Genomic DNA, 21,349 nt, shown 5'->3' on the forward strand with positions numbered 1-21,349 from the left:
CTTTTAATCTTTTATATACTATTTATTTATAGAGGGCAGCCCAGTGGCACTGTGTTAGCCCTGCCACAGATCAACCTGTCCAGGGTGTGTCCTGCCTCTCCAGTCCTGCACCACCCTGAACCAAATAAGAGGAAGAGGATGGATGGTCCTTTGCCTCATAAGCTGACATCACTTACACTTCAGCCTTTCTCTTTGTATTTATACACAGTTCCAGTGGCGGTCCTAGCCTGTTTGGCGCCCTGGGCGAACACTCCCTCTTTTGCTTGGAATGCAAAGTGCGATTAAATTTCTTCTAACACGTTATTCTTTTTCTTTTTCCCTTTGTTTTTATTGTTTATTTTATTTTAACTTCCTACACGTGATACAGACATGACTGGGGGCAAGAAAAGGGAGAAAGAAAGAGGTAGGGAAAGAAAAACAGCGGGGAAGAGGAACAGTGATAAAGGGCAAAAAACAAAAACCAACAGACAAAAAATACATATATCAATCACCTGGATCACCTGTTGAGAAAGAAAAAGAGAAAACAAGCAAAAAAAAGAGAGCAGTACAATAAACAACATCATCACGATAATCTATGTGAATATAACAGTAAATTCAAAATATTGAATCTTATTGTGCAGCACGTAGGATCGACAGCGCACAGTGTGCTTTGAAGTAGGAGGGTGCAGTTTGTGTGTGTGAGCACCTGTGTGTACACCTGTGAGCATGAGTGCGCCTGTATTTAAAAGGTTCCTTCATGTAATGATCTGCTAGAGGGTGTGGGGAGCCATAGCCCCGTCCTCCAGGGCATGAAGTAGGTATGGAGGAGATCCAGGCTCCAGACATCCAGAGGCCCTCAGAGCACAAGAGACCAAGGAAGACCAACGGAGGGGCAACCGTGCCCAGGCTCCAGGCCCTGACAAGGAGCCACCAGGAGTGAGCCGGTGCGTACCTGGACGCCCATCCCCGGACACAAAGAACCACCAATGCACTGATGTCTGAGGGCGTCTGCCACTGGCAGGGGAGTGGTGGGGGGAGATAGGCCTCCATACCATGGAGGGCCTGAGATGTCCCTAGAGAGGTGGCGTCTGATACCCAGCCTGACATATAGACACAGACATACAGGCACACACAGATACAAACATCCATTCCCACCCTCATGCTATCATATGCAAATACTCAGCACCCACCCAACGTGGAGACAGACATAAATAGACACTGTACACACAATCACACTCCCCAAGCGTACTCTATACCCCAGGTCTAGGTACCCTTGACCCTAGAGGGGGAAACTGCACCCAGACCCAGGTGGTGTTACCCTCTTCCGTGGGGTGGAGAGAAGCAGACTGCCCCGACTCCGCAGCAGCAGGGAGGCCCCACAGTCCAGACCCCAATCGGACGGCCTACTCCTCCTCCCAGCCCCCCCGGCAACAGAGAACGGGGGTGTGTGAAGACTCCAAACCTCCCTCCGCCCTCTCATATGTAGTGTTGATGCATGTGTGTTCTAAGGTGCATTTAAAACCCAGGAGGGCATGGAGCTACCTGCCAAAGAGCAGCAGGTAAGCGCATAGCCCCTCCTGATAGCCCTCAATGTATACGTGTATTTAAAATTGAGAGGTGGGCAATGACGCCAAGGGTGAGGTTTTACACCCTGCTGGTCTTCTGGATGCCGTGTAGCGTGCCCACCACCAAGGTCCTATATGTGTGTGTTATGAGAGTGTGAGTAATGTGAATGTCTAAGTTGTGGGAAAAAAGTGAGGCACAGGCAGCCAGAAGGGGACAGAGGGGGAGATGCCTCCCCTGCACCCTGGTGACACACCTTTACCCCAAGGCCCTGCATGTGTGGGTGATTGAGGTGGAGCGGGAAGAGGGAGGCAGCTGGAGATGGGGAGGGAAAGAAGGGAGGGGCAAGTGGCCCCTCCCTGGGGCCAGCTCCCCCACTGACCCCAGTAGGCACCCCCATACTCTGCAACCCACCAGGGGAAGGGGGGCCCAGGCCCATCCGGACCGGGACCCATTTCAGCAGCGCCCACAGATCCCGGGACAGCCCACCCGACCCCACCACAGAGAAAACTGCACCCACCCCGTCATCCACTCATCTTCCAGACTACACAAGACAATAGACACCCAGGCTGAGTTCTTCCTCCACCTCTCCTATATCTCCCCCTCCTGCAGAGTGAGTTCCTGGCGAGAGGAGCCCTTCTGCAAGATGTAACAGCCTCACCCACCAGCCACAAGGAAACCATCATCTAAGAGCCAACAGAGCCCTTAACAGGCTATGACCGCAACCCTGGGTTGAGCCCTCCAAGGAAGATGCTCCCGGGGAACCCCCCGATGCCCTAAGCCTGTCCCTACCCCTACACCAATCACAACAGCGAAGGTGGGGCCAAACTATGACCCCCCACCCCCACTACGTGATGGAGCTGATCAAAGAAGCCCAGAGCAATGTTCTGATGTGGTGGCAGGTATATCAAGACTAATGTAATCTAATAGATAATTTCTATATTGGTTAGAATTAAAATTATTTTTATTTTTATTGTTATTATTTTGTTATTTATTTTTCTGTTTTCTTGGCTATGCATAGGGCAGTGAAAACCATATGGGCTATATTCTTTTCTGTAGTGACATTATCTAAGCTGCCCAACAAACACACTAAAGGGGAAGTTGGAATGTTACATTTCAGACACTTTGATAAGTTTTCACATATCTCGCACCAAAACTTCTGGACTGGTGGACAGAACCAAAGAGCGTGGATATAATTGTCCGGTGTATTGGTTTGACAATGTGAGCAGTTGTTGGTAGACGTAAAGCCCATCTTGAACATCCGATGACCTGTATAGTGTACTCTATGTAGTATTTTGTATTGAATTAATTGAAGACTGGGATTTCTAATTAAATGAAAGGTTTTTATGCATATCTGAGACCAGAAGTTTTGGTCTAAGTTAACTGATAAATCCGCTTCCCATTTTGCAATAGGAAGTGATATTGATTCATCTGTTTTAGAAAGCATTCTGTATATTTTGAAAAGCAATTTTGGGGTTTTAAGAGTAAGAAATTGAACCACACTTGGTGGTGTTTGTAGTTCAACTTGACTGGGTTTAAATTTCTTTTTTACTATGGATTTAATTTGTTGATATTCTAAAAATCTTTTCTTGTTGATCCCATATTGTGTAACTAGTCTGTCAAATGGAATAAATTCTGTTCCTTCTAATATATGTTCTAAGTATTTGATTCCTTTACAACTCCAATCTGGAAAGTTTATCATATTATTGTTTTGTAATATGTCAGGGTTGTTCCAGATAGGTGTACGTTTGCATGGGATTAATGAAGACTCCGTCAATTTTAGAAACTCCCACCATGCTGTCAGAGAAGAGCTGATGTTGACGCTTTTAAAGCATTCATGTCGTTGGATGTTTGAGCTGATAAATGGTAGGTCTGAAATCTCTAGATTATTGCAAAGTGCTTGTTCTACATCTAGCCAAGGTTCATCTAAGAGGGTATGTTTTAGCCATCCTGAGATAAACTGAAGCCTGTTGGCTAAGAAATAGTGCTGAAAGTTAGGTAGTTCTAACCCTCCTTTATCCTTGGTCTTTTGTAGTGTTTTTAAGCTTATACGTAGGGGTTTACCTAATTTGTAGCCAAAGTATTCACTCACTGTCTCTTTACTGTTTCGCTAGCTTAGCTTAGCTCGTAGCCGACTCGTTAGCACCATGGCTACTTCACCTGTCCCTCCTGCACTTTCCTGCTCATTGTGTCAGATGTTTAGTTACTCCTCGGCCTCCTTTAGCAGTAATGATACCTGTAACAAATGTAGCATATTTGCAGCTCTGGAGGCCAGGATTACTGAATTGGAGACTCGGCTTCGCACCCTTCATTCACCCGTAGCTAGCCAGGCCCCTGTAGCTGGTGCAGCCGAAGATAGCGTAGGCCCCGCTAGCTGTTCCCCGGCAGACCCCAAGCAGCTGGGGAAAGAGGGCGGCTGGGTGACGGTGAGGAGGAAGCATAGTCTTAAACTGAAGCCCCAGGTACACCACCAACCTGTTCATGTGTCTAACCGTTTTTCCCCACTCGGCGACACACCCGCCGGGGGTCAAACTCTGGTAATTGGTGATTCTGTTCTCAGACATGTGAAGCTAGAGACACCGGCAACCATAGTCAATTGTCTTCCAGGGGCCAGAGCAGGCGACATTGAAGGAAATTTAAAACTGCTGGCTAAGGGTAAACGTAAATACAGTAAGATCATAATTCACGTCGGCAGTAATGACACCCGGTTACGCCAATCGGAGGTCACTAAAATCAATATTGAATCGGTGTGTAACTTTGCCAAAACAATGTCGGACTCTGTAGTTTTCTCTGGTCCCCTCCCCAATCAGACCAGGAGTGACATGTTTAGCCGCATGTTCTCCTTAAATTGCTGGCTGTCTGAGTGGTGTCCCAGAAACGATGTGGGCTTCATAGATAATTGGCAAACCTTCTGGAGGAAACCTGGTCTTGTTAGGAGAGACGGCATCCATCCCACTTTGGACGGAGCAGCTCTCATTTCTAGAAATATGGACAAATTCATTAAACCCCCCAAAATATGACTATCCAGAGTTGGGACCAGGAAGCAGAGTTGCAGTCTTACACGCCTCTCTGCAGCTTCTCTCCTCCTGCTACCCCCCCAAAAACCCATCTCCATTGAGACTGTGTCAGCTCCCAAAAAGACAAAAAACAAACTAAAAACCAGCAATAAACAACTTAAACATAAAAAATCACAAAGAAAGAACAATACAGTATCCACATCTGAACCAAAGAGTAAAACAGTGAAATGTGGATTATTAAATATTAGGTCTCTCTCCTCCAAGTCTCTGTTAGTACATGACTTAATAATTGATCAACAAATCGATTTACTCTGCCTTACAGAAACCTGGTTGCAGCAGGATGAGTATGTTAGTTTAAATGAATCAACACCCCTGAGTCATTCTAACTACCAGAAATCCCGAAGCACAGGCCGAGGGGGCGGTGTGGCAGCAATTTTTCACACCAGCCTATTAATTAACGAAAGACCAAGACAGACTTTTAATTCATTTGAAAGCCTGATGCTTAGCCTCGTCCACCCCAGCTGTAAAACTCAGAAACCAGTCTTACTTGTTATCATCTATCGTCCACCTGGGCCTTACACAGAGTTTCTCTCTGATTTCTCAGACTTTTTATCTGATTTAGTGCTCAGCTCAGATAAAATAATTATTGTGGGTGATTTTAACATCCATGTAGATGCTAAAAATGACAGCCTCAACATCGCATTTAATCTGTTATTAGACTCAATTGGCTTCTCTCAAAATGTAAAAGAACCCACCCACCACTTTAATCACACTCTAGATCTTGTTTTAACATATGGCATAGAAACTGGACATTTAACAGTGTTTCCTGAAAACCCTCTGCTGTCTGATCATTTCCTGATAACATTTACATTTACAATAATTGATTACACAGCAGTGGAGAGTAGACTTTATCACAGTAGATGTCTTTCTGAAAGTGCTGTAACTAAGTTTAAGAATATAATCCACCCACTGTTATCATCTTCAATGCCCTGTACCAACATAGAGCAGAGCAGCTATCTGAACGCTACTCCAACAGAGGTCGATTATCTTGTTAATAATTTTACCTCCTCTCTACGTACGACTCTGGATACTGTAGCTCCTGTGAAAACTAAAGCCTCAAATCCGAAGTACCTGACTCCGTGGTATAATTCTCAAACACGTAGCCTAAAGCAGATAACTCGTAAGCTGGAGAGGAAATGGCGTGTCACAAATTTAGAGGATCATCATTTAGCCTGGAGAAATAGTTTGCTGCTTTATAAGAAAGCCCTCCGCAAAGCCAGAACATCTTACTATTCGTCACTGATTGAAGAAAATAAGAACAACCCCAGGTTTCTCTTCAGCACTGTAGCCAGGCTGACAAAAAGTCAGAGCTCTACTGAGCCAACAATCCCTTTAACGTTAACTAGTAATGACTTCATGAACTTCTTCACAAATAAAATTTTTATCATTAGAGAAAAAATTACCAATAATCATCCCACAGATGTAATATTGTCTACAGCTACTTTTAGTACCATCGGTGTTAAGTTAGACTCTTTTTCTCCAATTGATCTTTCTGAGTTAACTTCAATAATTAATTCCTCCAAACCATCAACGTGTCTTTTAGACCCCATTCCTACAAAACTGCTCAAAGAAGTCCTGCCATTAATTAATTCTTCGATCTTAAATATGATCAACCTCTCTCTAATAATCGGCTATGTACCACAGGCCTTCAAGGTGGCTGTAGTTAAACCTTTACTTAAAAAGCCATCTCTAGACCCAGCTGTCTTAGCTAATTATAGGCCAATCTCCAACCTTCCTTTCATATCAAAAATCCTTGAAAGAGTAGTTGTCAAACAGCTAACAGATCATCTGCAGAGGAATGGCTTATTTGAAGAGTTTCAGTCAGGTTTCAGAGCTCATCACAGCACAGAAACAGCTTTAGTGAAGGTTACAAATGATCTTCTTATGGCCTCTGACAGTGGACTCATCTCTGTGCTTGTCCTGCTAGACCTCAGTGCTGCGTTTGATACTGTTGACCATAATATCCTATTAGAGCGATTAGAACATGCTGTAGGTATTACAGGTACTGCACTGCAGTGGTTTGTATCATATCTATCTAATAGACTCCAATTTGTTCAAGTAAATGGAGAGTCCTCTTCACACACTAAGGTTAAATATGGTGTTCCACAGGGTTCAGTGCTAGGACCAATTCTATTTACATTATACATGCTCCCCTCAGGCAGCATCATTAGAAGACATAGCATAAATTTTCACTGCTATGCAGATGACACGCAGCTCTATCTATCCATGAAGCCAGGTAACACACACCAATTAGTGAAACTGCAGGAATGTCTTAAAGACATAAAGACCTGGATGGCCGCTAACTTTCTGCTTCTTAATTCAGATAAAACTGAGGTTATTGTACTCGGCCCTGAAAATCTTAGAACTATGGTATCTAAGCAGATTCTTACTCTGGATGGCATTACCTCGGTCTCCAGTAACACTGTGAGGAACCTTGGAGTCATTTTTGACCAGGACATGTCCTTCAATGCACATATTAAACAAATATGTAAGACTGCTTTCTTCCATTTGCGCAACATCTCTAAAATTAGAAATATCCTGTCTCAGAGTGATGCTGAAAAACTAGTTCATGCATTTATTACTTCCAGGCTGGACTACTGTAATTCTTTATTATCAGGATGTCCTAAAAACTCACTGAAAAGCCTTCAGCTGATCCAAAATGCTGCAGCAAGGGTACTGACAGGGACTAGAAAGAGAGAGCATATTTCTCCTGTTTTGGCTTCCCTTCATTGGCTTCCTGTTAAATCCAGAATTGAATTCAAAATCCTGCTCCTCACATACAAAGTCTTAAATAATCAGGCCCCATCTTATCTTAATGACCTTGTAGTACCATATCACCCCATTAGAGCACTTCGCTCTCGCTCTGCAGGCTTACTTGTTGTTCCTAGAGTATTTAAAAGTAGAATGGGAGGCAGAGCCTTCAGTTTTCAGGCCCCTCTTCTGTGGAACCAGCTTCCAGTTTGGATTCGGGAGACAGACACTATCTCTACTTTCAAGATTAGGCTTAAAACTTTCCTTTTTGCTAAAGCATATAGTTAGGGCTGGACCAGGTGACCCTGAATCCTCCCTTAGTTATGCTGCAATAGACGTAGGCTGCCGGGGATTCCCATGATGCATTGAGTTTTTCTCTTCCACTCACCTTTCTCACTCACTATGTCTTAATAGACCTCTCTGCATCGAATCATATCTGTTATTAATCTCTGTCTCTCTTCCACAGCATGTCTTTATCCTGTTTTCCTTCTTCACCCCAACCGGTCGCAGCAGATGGCCGCCCCTCCCTGAGCCTGGTTCTGCCGGAGGTTTCTTCCTGTTAAAAGGGAGTTTTTCCTTCCCACTGTCGCCAAAGTGCTTGCTCATAGGGGGTCATATGATTGTTGGGCTTTTCTCTGTATTTATTATTGTGCTATCTACTGTACAATATAAAGCGCCTTGAGGCGACTTTTGTTGTGATTTGGCGCTATATAAATAAAATTGAATTGAATTGAAAATTATCTTTCCAAAGGAATTTGGACATATATGAATCTAGAGATCTGAACCAATCTTGTGGTGGTTTAGTTGGGATCATTGAGAATAAATAATTTATTTTTGGTAAGACCATCATTTTTATAGCGGCAACCCTTCCTATGAGTGATATGGGTAGACATTTCCATCTAGCCAGATCGCCTTCTACTTTCTTTAAAAGTGGGATATGGTTTAATTTAGTTAGATCTGCAAGCTTGGGAGAAACATTAATGCCTAAATATTTTATATTTCCAGATTGCAGTGGTGTAGAAGAAGAAGGAAGGAGCAATTAATTGGAAGGACTGTAGATTTTGACCAGTTATTGAGTAATCTGATATTCTTGCAAAAGAGTTTATCAATGCAATTACCCCAGAGAGGTTGGTTTGTGAGTTTTGGAGAAAAAGTAACACATCATCCACATAAAGGCTGATTTTATGTTCCACGTTCTTGCATTTTATGCCCTTAATTACTGTATTCTGCCTAATTGCTGCTGCTAGTGGTTCAATAAAAATTGCAAACAATGAAGGGGAGAGTGGGCATCCCTGCCTGGTGCCCCTCAGGAGACAAAAGCTGGAGGATGTTTGGTCATTTCTTTTGACATGAGCTGTTGGGGAATTGTATAATATTTGTAACCAGTTAATGAAAAAGGTTCCAAAACCAAATTTGTGTAAAGTTGCAAATAGAAATTTCCAGTTAACTCTGTCAAACGCTTTTTCTGCATCTAAAGAAAATATTGTAGTTTCAATGTTTTTACTGTATGAGTAGTCTATCAAATTAAGTAATCTACGTGTATTTGTTGATGAGTGCCTACCTTTTATGAAACCAGTTTGGTCAGGATGAATTAAGAGGGGGGTTATTTTCTCTAATCTCTTTGAGAGAGCTTTGGAGATTATTTTAAGGTCTACATTTATAGGGGATATTGGACGATAGCTTGAGGGATATACAGGGTCTTTGCCTGGTTTTATCAGGAGATTAATGTTTGCAGAATTCATATTTGATGGAACTCTGCCCTTTTCTTTGATTTCCAACAACTTTCTGTAAAAAATTGGAGCTAGAATCATCCAGAATTCTTTGTAGAACTCTGCACGAAAGCTGTCTGGACCTGGAGCCTTATTATTGGGCATACTTATCAGGGCTTCCTGGAGTTCACCTGGCAGTTATGTCAAGTTATGTTGTCCAGAAACTGATCAATTTCGTTTTTAGATGGGTTTATATGTGGTGAATATAAAGTTTTATAGAAATCCCTGAAAATGTTGTTTATTTTTTCCGGGTCATATATTGTGTTCCCAGATAAATCTTGAACAGCACATATAGTTGTTTTTTCCTTATTCCATTTTTATTTTTTTTCCTTATTATTTTTATTCCATATATCAGGAATTGATGTGGTGATGGTGTGAAAGTTTTTTCTCAGTGCAGAAAGGGAAGTGAATTACCACTAGTTTTTTTTTTTTTTTTTTTAAAAAAGTCAGATTCTGAGGAAGCGTGGCGCTTTATAAGCCCTCCTCATTTTTTCAGTGTTGTCTGTTGTCAGTGATGCTGACAAAGCTGTAAAATGTCTGAATGTCTGCAGAACTTTGCTCTGGTGTGAACTTTACAAGAGGAGACAGAAAGGTAAATGGAGACTGTAATCTTTTCTGTTTGTGTATCTATGAGAGAAAAGCTTTGTAAGAAAAATCTTTGAAAATCTTTTTATTCTGTTTGCTGCATTTTAGTTTAATGTGAATATAGTGAAGTTATAAACTCACATTTTACCAGCAGCCATGAGTGTTCACACCACACTGGTCTGTAATCTAGTTTTGTGTTTTTGTTGCAGAGGCTGTTACTCTGAAGTTAAGACCTCAAGTGTGATTTGCCACAGCAGAGCTGCCTGGTAGGTAAAGAGCATTAATTAATAAACACGAGTATGAACTATGAGTCCAATCAGCGTCCATTATGAGAATGCTTATTATGTTTCTCACTGTTGTTGTGTTTCTTAAATGCTGAGAGAAACAAACTGAAGAGAAGATTTGCATTTTTACTGCAGAGTCAAAGTGAGGAAGAGGCTCTGAGGCTAATTTTTCCTAAATTTAGGTAACTAAAAGTAAATATGCACAGTGCCCTAAACCAACATAGTTATTTACTAACACAGTGTAGTAAATGATTACACAACAAAGAATCCCCGTGTGCCCCGATTTCCCTCCCGTGTCTTCTTCCCAGTGCTCGTGTTCTGGATCTCCGCTGATACTCGTGCTCACTGCCTTCTCGTTCCCGCACTCCTGCTGGAAAATCCACTGAGGGAGAGATTAGCGCACACCTAAATAGCGACAGACTAACACTCACTGATTATGCTGAAAACACTGATGGGTAGTCACACAACAATCCAGCGTCGAGGAGAGCTCAGCCACACTGATATGTACCTCCCTCGACAATCCTGATCAGCTGCAGGTGTGTGTGTGATCATCCTCCTCAGGTGGGGCCAGCCTCCCAACAGGACACACCCACCAAGCCTGACGGTGCCTGTAAACTGGACCTCCGGAACACACCCACACCCACACACAAACACCTATACACACAAACCCGGAAACGAGGGACACAAGCACCACAAACCAGCAAATATTTTTCTTTTTTAGTTTATTACACATTTATTATACTTATTTACTTTATAATTACTTTAATTTTCTTTTACTTATTTAGAAATTAATAATATAATTCATTATTTGATAATTCAAATGGTGGCAAACCCCCCCCACTATGTTTGCGTACCATTAAAAGTATTACTTACAGCTGTAGCTACTCATCTTTGAGAAGTTAAAATGTAATACAACCTATAATTATCACAGTCTAATCTGCTAAACACATCTGTAATTCTAGACCTCGACCACAGAGCAGAGGTGTCAGAAAAAAAATGTCTTATTATTTAGTTATTTTAAGTTCCAGCTGATCAGCATATCGTTTCTGTTTATCCAATTTATTAATCAGCATTTGAACAAATGAGAGTCAAAGAAACATTTAAAAAACGATCTCAAAGGTCTGAAAAATAAAGTGACCCCCAAAATCAGGGATGTCGAACTCCAGGCCTCCAGGGCCGGTGTCCTACAGGTTTTAGATCTCACCCTGGGTCAACAGACCTGAATCAAATGATTAGTTCATTACCAGGCCTCTGGAGAACTTTGAGACATGCTGAGGAGGTAATTTAGCCATTGAAATCAGCCTTGTTGGATTAAGGACACATCTAAAACCTGCAGGACACCGGCCCTCGAGGCCTGGAGTTCAACACCTGTGCCCTAAATGGTTGTTTTTACAGTATTCACATTTCTTTAGTGTTTTTGTCATTTTTGTCATCATTAAGTCATTAATAAATTAAATAGAGCACTTTTACATAATTTGGAAGAGTTTGCTATTTTTTTGTTAAATTTCTGTAACAAGAATCTTAATTAACTGCTAATAAAGCAGAAATTAATGTAGAGCTAAATGTAGAGCTAAACATGAACCAATATGAGGGTTCGTATTCTTATACATCGAATCACATCGTTATGTTTCATCATCTCTGCACAGAAAAATCCAACAAGGAGCTCAGGAAGAAAGAGTTTTAAAAATTTCCTAAACTTAAAAAACTCCAGTCGCTTCCACCACGACCTGTGTGACTGAGAACCTACACAGACATGTCTCCTGAGGTCATTTCCTCAACTGTTTCTGTTCAGACATTTCTGGAGAGAAGATTGAGAAACAACATGAATGAAGATGACAAGTTCTGGATCAGACTGACAGACTCAGCAGTAGAGGGCAGATATTTGTGGGTGGATGGTTCACCACTGTGTAAAAGGCTTGGTTGTTGCGAAAAACTCAGGTTGTGCCACATTTATGAAACAACTATTTTAACAACACGCAAAATATCACCTTATCTCATGGGCAGTTCCTGATTTTGTCCTGCTTTACAACTTTTTGTTTTTATCTTCCTTTTAACTGCCTGCAAATGTGATGCAACTCGCATCAACTCGTATGCAAGAGATCAGTACAATTTACCACAGGGACAGACATTTCAACAATAAATAAAGAAACCTTGCTTCACTTATAAAAAAAGCAGTTATTCTGACAGGAGGAGCCAGACTGGAGATGAAGCCTCCTCCCTCCTCTTTAGGCAACAGGAAGTTGTTGTTTTTTTAGCTGTAAAACAGAAGTTAGAAGGAGTAAGGAAGCAATTAGAGTGAGCATCAATGCTTAGCTACATCTGTTTTCTATTAAATGTGTAAAGAATTGAATCTACGATAAATAACAAAGGACACATAATTTCAACTCTTTGTTGTGTTTTGTGATTCAGAGACTGTTGGATTAAGTCTGAAGTCAGGATCTTGAAGTTTCAGCATGATGAGTCGTCCGCAGAGCTTCATAGAAGGTAAGAACATTAATGTGGTGGTAAAACAACAGGAAGGTGACGGAGCTTCAGTCAGATCTGAGTGATCATCATCAGACTTTTAATTAAAGTTATGATATCTGTGCTGGAACAGAACAACATTATATACATATGACTTAAAAATATGTAGAGCCCACATTCATTATTTAATCATATGAATTATTTTAATCTTTTAATAAATCAGAAATGTAAAGATTTAAAAGTAATCGATGAAGAAAGAGTGTTTAAAAGTTATGCAAAATGTACATTTGATGAGCAAACAAAACAGGAACTGACCAAAAGGATGTGTGACATGTTAACATGTTTTAACTCAAGTGTTTCCTGTGCAAAGCATCTTAATCAACTTTAATGTTCTTGTATTGACACTCAGCTACAGTTCAGTGTGCTGTAATAGTACTAAAGTATTGTAACATGAGAAACTGTTTAAAACTGTTGTAACTGATAAATACACATTTTTCTGAACTCTCACATTGTGTCTCGTCTAAATGTTCATCAGGTGAAGCTCCTGACTCTCAGCATGCAAAATCAAAGAGAGGGTCAAAGGTCACCACAGAGAGAGTGGCCCTGCTGGTTCTCTGTATCCTGCTGGCAGCTGCTCTCATTGTTATTTATCGTCTCTGTGAGTTTGTGTGGTTTTCTTTTTCTTTCTTAACTTAAAAAAAAAAATCAATGATCTGATTTTCTGTAAATCAAATGAGAAGCAGAACATTTACAGTGAAGGTGTAAAACACTGCAGATTGCCCACATTGGCTCTGTTTTAATCGTGTTGCAACAAATTAAGGATGCGCGCAACTTTTCAGTGTTTTTCTTGTTCTCTGAAAAATCTGTCTGTTTGTTTCTCTCATTTTTAAATCAGCAGCTGAAAACATGAGAACTAAAGAAACACTGAAAACACAAAGCTACAAAAATCCTTTCAGTGTAAACAAACCTCACTGACTGACTGGTTTGTTTGTTCTTTTTTAATCAGCGTTTGACAAAATTAGAACGAACAAAGAGCTCGAAAACCTGAAACATCACAAAATGAAGTGTGAAAGTAATCTGACAGGTAAGCATATACAGCTGATTGTTTCTAACCTTCCGTCTAAATCAAACTCATGACCAGTGTTGGTCAAGTTACTTGAAAAAAGTAATCAGTAACTAATTACTGATTACTTCCCCCAAAAAGTAATTCCGTTACTTTACTGATGACTTATTTTCAAAAGTAATTAATTACTTAGTTACTTAGTTACTTTTTAAAAACACGATTTACAACCTGAATAGGTGATAAAGCAAGAGATCTTTCAGCCCAATTCTACTTTTTCTGCATAATCCATCATACAAAATGTAATCAAATGGAAATGTCTCTTTTTAAAACTTTAAACTTTAAATCTTTTAACTTTATGCATCAAGCAAAAACTTAATTATATGCAACATTCTCTGACTGGAAGAAATTTGTTTAACATTTAAACCTATTTTCTGCACATTCCAGCACATAAAATAAAATAGTTTTTTGTGTTTACACTCACTCTTTCAAATAGATGCAAGTGAAACACAGCAGAAAATAAATAAAATCAAAGACTAGCGGTCCTGTTGCTCTATTTTCACCTGTAAAGCAGGAGTGGGTTAGGCTTACTTACCTAAAGTAATAGGTAAGTAATGGATTTTGTCTCTGAGACACAAACTTCAAGCTAAGTTCACACAAACATGAACAGTGATTTCTTCCACCTGATTGAAGTCGTTGCTGTAATCTCTTCAAAGATGATCCTTGTTATAAATGTGAAGAAGGCTGGGAGCTACATGGAGGAAAGTGCTATTACTTCTCCATCAGGAAATATTTCTGGAAACATAGCAGATATGAGTGTGGAGTTAAAGGAGGAGACCTGGTTAAGATAGACAGCAGAGAGGAGCAGGTATGAAACACTGCTGCAGGTTCATGTTCTCACATGTTTTATTACATCTTTGTTTCACCTTCTCAGCACAGAAAAGTCTGACAAAGTAATTTTCATCATCTTTTCTTGATCAGACTTTCCTGGAGAGAAGACTGAGAGATGTAATGAATGAAGCTGAGGACAAGTTCTGGATCGGACTGACAGACTCAGCAGTAGAGAGCAGATGGGTGTGGGTGGATGGATCACCACTGAATGAAAGGTTTGATTGTTGTGAAAATATATTTTTTTCATTTCCAGAATTAAAGTTACGGTTTTTATTGAACTTTTTCTTTTTGTTTTTAATTACTTAGGCTGCCGTTTTGGAGTAACTACGAGCCAGACAACTGGACAGGGAGAAATGGGACACATCCTGATGGAGAGGACTGTGTGAGCATGGGAGAAAAAGGCGGAGCTAAAGATCTGAAGTGTTGGTTTGATGCATTTTGCTCAAAGCCTTGCAGAAGTATTTGTGAGAAAGCAGCAGTAAAAGGACAGATTAAAAAAGTATGTGTCTGAAATTCAGTCTATTAAACACCAGAGTGGAGTGATGCAGTAACGTCACAAACAAAAAAAATTAACATATTAAAAAAATGTAACATTTTGCATCTGATAAATTTTTTTTTCTTTTTTTGATCTGATTAATATAAACATGAAATGTGGGAGCATTTCTAAAATTAATTTAAGTGTTTTCAAATGCTTTTTTCTTATTTAAAAATATCCCAAAACATTTTAGACTCCCCTGAATGAATGAATAGTTCACTGAACTAGAGAAGAAACTATGAATTAATTATTATCAGTTTTGCAGGAGAAAGGACGAAAGGAAGAAATGTTGTGTTAAAATAGAGCAATTAATAGATGTTAGTGTGAATAAAAGGAGTAACTGAGCATTTCAGTGTTTGATATTTTGTCTGGATTAGTCTGACACTTGGTGGAAGTGTTAATTACTAATAAACAGAGAAACACTTAAATTGACAGTTTATGGCCTTGTATTGCTCAAAGAAGCGAACAAACAAGCAAGCAAACAAGAAGTGCTGTGACAAACTTAAATTAGTAGCAGCATTTCTTGTCATAAATCATGACCTGTGTGGAGTTTAGCAGGAAATATTTACTCTTTAGAGAACCATCAACCATCATTCAAAAAAAGTGCGCAGCTGGCTAATATTACAGCTCAGCTGAGGGGGACACCATCAATGTTTATATCCTGTCACACCATCAGCGGCATGACCTTCACCTCACATGTAGATATGTAGGCAATTCCACTACAGCACTACAGTCTAGAGGAACGGCATCTGTTGGTTTAATTTTCTGATTCTGCTGCTTTATATTGAACGGATGTTAATGTTACTGTGTCCACTTTCTGCACTTTCCTGAACTCTTACATCTGTGTCTCCTCTAAATGTTAATTAGGTGAAACTCTTGATGCTCTTTAGTTAAAACTAGAGGGTCAGAGATGGTAAATAAGACCAGTGAGCCTTTTTCTGCTTGATAAGAGGATCACTGCTGGGTTTCCCACTCTGTAATAGGCATCACCTGAGGTTATGTGAAATCCACAAAATGTTTCACTGTCCTATTTTAATGAAACTCTCGCTAATCGATGTGTACTTTTAAGGCTCACACACACACACACACACACACACACACACACACACACACACACACACAGAGAGAGAGAGAGAGAAATCCATACTGATTTAGACTGAAGATAAATAATCCAAGTCTGCCAAAATTTGCATTGTACCTGTCGTCTATGCTCACCTGTGAAACTTGTATTAGCATCTTTGAGGTTTTCGAGTGCTTCTTTGATTCTCATGTGTTCAAACGCTGATTCACTAAAATGGAGAAACAAATACTGAAACTTCTGACACTTTCTGCCTCTGGTCTGTGTTCCAGATATAGTGGGTGCAAATATGTTTAATGTAAGCAGATAAAACTGTAATAACAGTAGGCTGTTTTCATGTAATAGTAACATATAACAGATCATTACCCAAAGCTGTACATAATAATAAATAATAATATGTTTGCAAAAACCTAAAATGTTGTCATTTGGGCACTTGAGGGCAGCAGCAGATAGCTTTTGTTGTTCTTTTCAAGTTTTTGGATTTCATGATGATTATTTTTCCTGTTTGCTTCCTGTTTTTATTCAGATACTGAAAAGAGAGACTTAATAAAACATCATAACATATCATAATAGTTTAAACCCTTATTGTTAATGTTCTGTTTGTCATTTATTTTTAGTGTTTATTACTAACTTTGAAGGAAACCACAAACTCACAGAGATGTAAAGAATAATGAGAGCAGCTCTAAAGAGAGGACAGAGAACCAGCAGGGCAATTCTCTCTGAGGTGACCTTTGACCCTCTGTTTGATTTTGCATGTTGAGAGTCAGGAGCTTCACCTGATGAATATTAAGAGATTAGAAAAGAGCAGAAGTAGAAGACAATAACAATTGTGTCATATAAAGCAGTCAGAGTCTTTTCTATGAGGGGCTGTACAAGCCAAAATTCATTCTTTCACTCTCACACACATACATTCTTCTTTCACACACATACTTTCACTCTCACATACATATATTATTTGTGAGATTAAATGCATATTGAATGCATGTAAATGAGAGCAAAATGTAGGCATGCATAAATGAAAATGCATGTATGTTAGAGTGAGAATTTGTAAATATGTTCATTAAAATACATGTATAAGAGAGCACAATATTGCAGTGTGTGTTAAATATGTGTAAACATGAGAATAAAAATATCTAAATATAAAAATTAAAATAAAACTATGTGAGAGTGAAAGTATATGTATGTGAAAGAAGAATATATGTGTGTGAGAGTGAAAGTATATGTATGTGAGAATAAAAGTATATGTATGTGAGAGTGAAAGAATGAATTTTGGCTTGTACGGCCCCTCATACTTTTCAGCTTTTCTGACATCATCTCAGCAACATGAAACAAACACACTGAACAGTTTCTTTTCATTGAATCACGATTTCATGATTCTGAGTCATTGACCAAGACTTTTGGGGAACTGAATTCTTGTTTATTATTTGATGATCGGTTCGGTTCCTAATTTATTTATTTACCCTACCCCGACACAGACACTCACTCACTCACACACACACGCACACACACACACACACACACACACACACACACACTGTGTTAAATTGATTTTTTCAAAGTGTCTCTTCTGTTGGTTAACAAGTTTTCTAGTTTCTTTAAGTTTATTTTTAACTAAACTTTTTGTTGTAAAAAATATTTGAGTGTTTCAACAGCACAGGTACAACTGCAACTTCAAAAAATCAATAATGTTTATCAGATGATATAATACAGTTATCGGTGTTTTCTTTTAAGCAAACTCTTCACAGTTGTTTTAAATATTAAATATTAAGCGCACTAATAGTAATATTAGTGTGCTGACAACTTTTGACATCTGAAGTGAAAATGAAACAAATCAAAGACTTTATATATATATATGTATATATATGTGTGCAAGAAAGATAAAAAGTCAGCTGTGTACCAGCCTGACTTCTGCACAACACAACTGATGGTCCCAAACCCATGAAGAAGCCATCTGAAAGAAGGCCAAGAGTTTACAGCGCTGTCAACAAAGTAAAGGGTGTCTACATTCAGAAATCTAAAATATAAGATATGTTTAGAGTTATTTATCATTTTTTCTTTGCTAACTATTTGGCTGTTCTAGCTTGTTGTGTTGTTACCTATTGTTTGTTGTCCTGTTTTATATTGTTTTGTTTTAATTGTCTCGTGCCTTTACTGACTGTGAAGCATTATGGTCAACATTGTTGTTTTAATATGTGCTATATAAATAAATTTTGATTTGATTTGATGATTTCATACATCCTGCTTCATATATCTTCAGTATGTATGTACTATGTAGAAAGTAGTAAAAATATCAAAAAAACAATAAGTGAGAAGGCGTGTCCAAACTTTTGACTGGTAGTGTATATCTATATGGTGAGTGGTTGATTTTAAGTCATTTAACATGTGTCTGTTAGTCCTACAAGTTCAACTGCTTGAGCTGAATAGTGAGATGGTGATGATTAGAGCAGGGCGATATCACCAAAAATATTTATCACGATATACATTTGAAAATTTACGATAACGATATAACTGACGATATAATTGACACTAGACAAAATACTTTACAACTCCACAAATTTATTAGTGCAAAAAAACCCCACATCCATGTATTTTCACTTAAACAAGCAGCTGTTTTTTATGTGCATTAAAGTTATATTGTCACGTCCGGTGTGGCAGACGTGTGGAGTTTGTAGAAAGGACCCAAAATGCGGCAGCTCTGGTGCAGGTGAGTATTTATTAACAGGAGTGGATACAAACCGCAATGGCGGATGAACATGAAACTGGAAAACCTAAACTGGGCAGAGCTAACAAAACAAACCTGAACGAAGATGCAGGGAGGTACGGGGAAATACACAGAGAGACGGACGGAGAGACGCAGGAAGACCGAGGTGAACAACACAGACGAACCAGCAACGAGGACGAGGTAACACACACTATAAATACACACGCCAGGAATCAGGGGATGGGAAACAGGAGGGGAACACACCTGGAAGACATCACAGCTGACGAGGCAGGGGAAACGTAAACAGAACACACTGACATAAGACACAGACCTTCACAATAAAACAGGAACTTACACATGCAAGGACACAGACTAAGAAATGTGGACTTAACACAGGAATACATGGGCAGAACTGAATAAACACTAAACAGAGGAAGAACAGGGGCCCGTTCTTCGTACCTCGCTTACTACATCCAAGATCAAATGACACATCCAAGATCAAATCATCGCGCTAACTTTGAGCTCGCTAATCCGGTTCTCCGAACACACCTGTTGTTGACGATTAGTATAGCTGGATGAAGTAATCTGAGATCACTGGGTGGCTTAAAAGGGGCTACGCATCGATAGTAGAAACATTGATCGGCAACCCTGTGATTGGTCGGCGAAGATGTCGAAGGAGCGCGCTCAGTATTTCACGGCAGCAGACCAAGAACTCTTGATTGAGGGATATCAGGAGTTTCAGAGTTTAATTAAAACGCAGGGGAACACTGCAAAGGCTGCAAAAGCAAGGAGAGAGGGCTGGCAGAAGGTTGCTGACAAATTAAACTCGTAAGTGATCCATGATATTACATTATATCATGTGATATTATATCATACCACATTATATTATATTACATCATATCCTCTTTCACATTAGAGCCACAACAGGACCCACTAGAACATGGGAAAAAGTAAAAGTGAAATATAAGAATATTCCACAGAATGGTAATATTTATCACTTATATTGCTTTTAGTCTATGACAAGAGACCCTGGAATAATCTGTTTGTTTATAACAGCAACCAAGAAAAGGGCAGAGCAAATAAAGACAGGTGGTGGTCCTGCACCCCCTCGTCACACCCCTTTTTGTACTGTGACATTTATTGACATTGTGGGGTTTTTTGTGTGTAGTTTGACATAACACTCCATCACTTTTACCTGTTCCCATGCAAGGGGTGACTGAAGCATGCACAGTAAGTCGGGAGTAAGTATATACAGTACAGTAAGTATATATATATATATATATATATATATATGTATATATATATATATATATTATATATATATATATATATATATAGAGAGAGAGAGAGAGAGAGAGAGAGAGGAAGAAAGTAAATAATACCCTCACGGGAGAATCGATATCTCTCTATGAGCACACCGTCGCGCTGAGCTAAAGGATCCTGTCTATCCCGCAATATACGCTAAATTCTGTAAACTCTCCTTATCAATCTTGCACCTTCCTTGCTCGCGTACAAACGGACAGGACATGGCTGCGACAGACTTCCCAAATCCACCTTCGCTTTTATAGTCGTGGTCTCTCATCTTGATTGCACGTAGTAATTTACTATTACTACTCTAAAATATGAATTACATCTGACATGATCTACTACATGTAATAGAATGATTAATAGTACATTTCCCTTTTTTTCGGAAATGACCTGTATGTATCTGTATGAAATCAATAAAAGAATCGAATGCTGCATTATCTTTAGTTACATTGCTAATATTTATTTATGGTAAAACAGTGGCGACATATCGCTCTTGCTTTCATATAACTGCAGCGGACATACCTGAGTGGCCGCGATCTAATCCTGTTTACATAAAGTAAACCTGCTCCCGAGCAGGTTTACGCTTACGGATCTGTTGCTATGACAGCAAGTCCCAGATGAGCTTCGGAGAACTGAACGATCCAAGATCACGCGAAATCGTCAACATTCAAATCCGGCTAACTTACTTAGCGAGGTACGAAGAACGGGCCCCAGAACCAAAATCACAATAAGAGAAAACACAAAACGCTGGGTCAAAAGGACCCAGGATCATGACATATATAAAAATTTTACAGTGCAAATGCAAATTCCTTGCTGACAGTTTAACCAAAAGGCATTTCCAGTGGAAATTGGCCGACATATCCTGAGCATAACCATGTATAATATCCACAAAACTTAAAAAGAGGTTATACACACACAATACGGTAATATTATGTTGAAGCACAGTACGTATCACTCCGCCAGGCTCCTGCCTACAATAGCCGTAATGCTCCGACAAGCCATCAAGCAGTGCGGGTTCGTAGCTTAGCAAAGTCATACTGAAACATCTGACAGATTTTTGAGCGCCGTGTACCACATAAAATCGTTTCGAGGTCAGTAAACACAACCAGAATTCATCCATAAGGCACGCGGGATTATAAGGGGCACTGTCGATTTTCAGAAAAATCAAAGGATTGATTTTAAGTGTGCCGTATTTTCCAAACAACACGGTAATAACGACGGCCCGCTAGCATGCTCAACCAAAAATAGTGCTTTGTTGTGTATCTGACGGACGAAAGCTAAACCAGTTCCACACCACTGAAGTTG

The 21,349-nt window shown here is 39.6% G+C and overlaps 1 protein-coding gene across 2 annotated transcripts; it reads left to right on the plus strand.

The window, feature by feature from the left end:
• The first annotated feature begins 12,309 nt into the window (after positions 1-12,309).
• On the plus strand, positions 12,310-16,620 carry LOC109194471 (hepatic lectin). 2 transcript variants are annotated; one of them, XM_025902501.1, is made up of 6 exons: positions 12,310-12,492; positions 13,007-13,129; positions 13,478-13,555; positions 14,248-14,399; positions 14,513-14,637; positions 14,729-16,620. In XM_025902501.1, the coding sequence occupies exons 1-6, from the start codon at positions 12,462-12,464 to the stop codon at positions 14,931-14,933; spliced, it is 714 nt and encodes a 237-aa protein (XP_025758286.1). In that variant the 5' UTR covers positions 12,310-12,461; the 3' UTR covers positions 14,934-16,620. The 2 variants fall into 2 exon arrangements, with proteins under 2 accessions (XP_025758286.1, XP_025758287.1); XM_025902502.1 differs by lacking the exon at positions 13,478-13,555.
• Positions 16,621-21,349: the final 4,729 nt, after the last annotated feature.

The sequence above is a fragment of the Oreochromis niloticus genome, linkage group LG22 (genome assembly GCF_001858045.2).
Source record: "Oreochromis niloticus isolate F11D_XX linkage group LG22, O_niloticus_UMD_NMBU, whole genome shotgun sequence".
NCBI lineage: Eukaryota > Metazoa > Chordata > Actinopteri > Cichliformes > Cichlidae > Oreochromis > Oreochromis niloticus.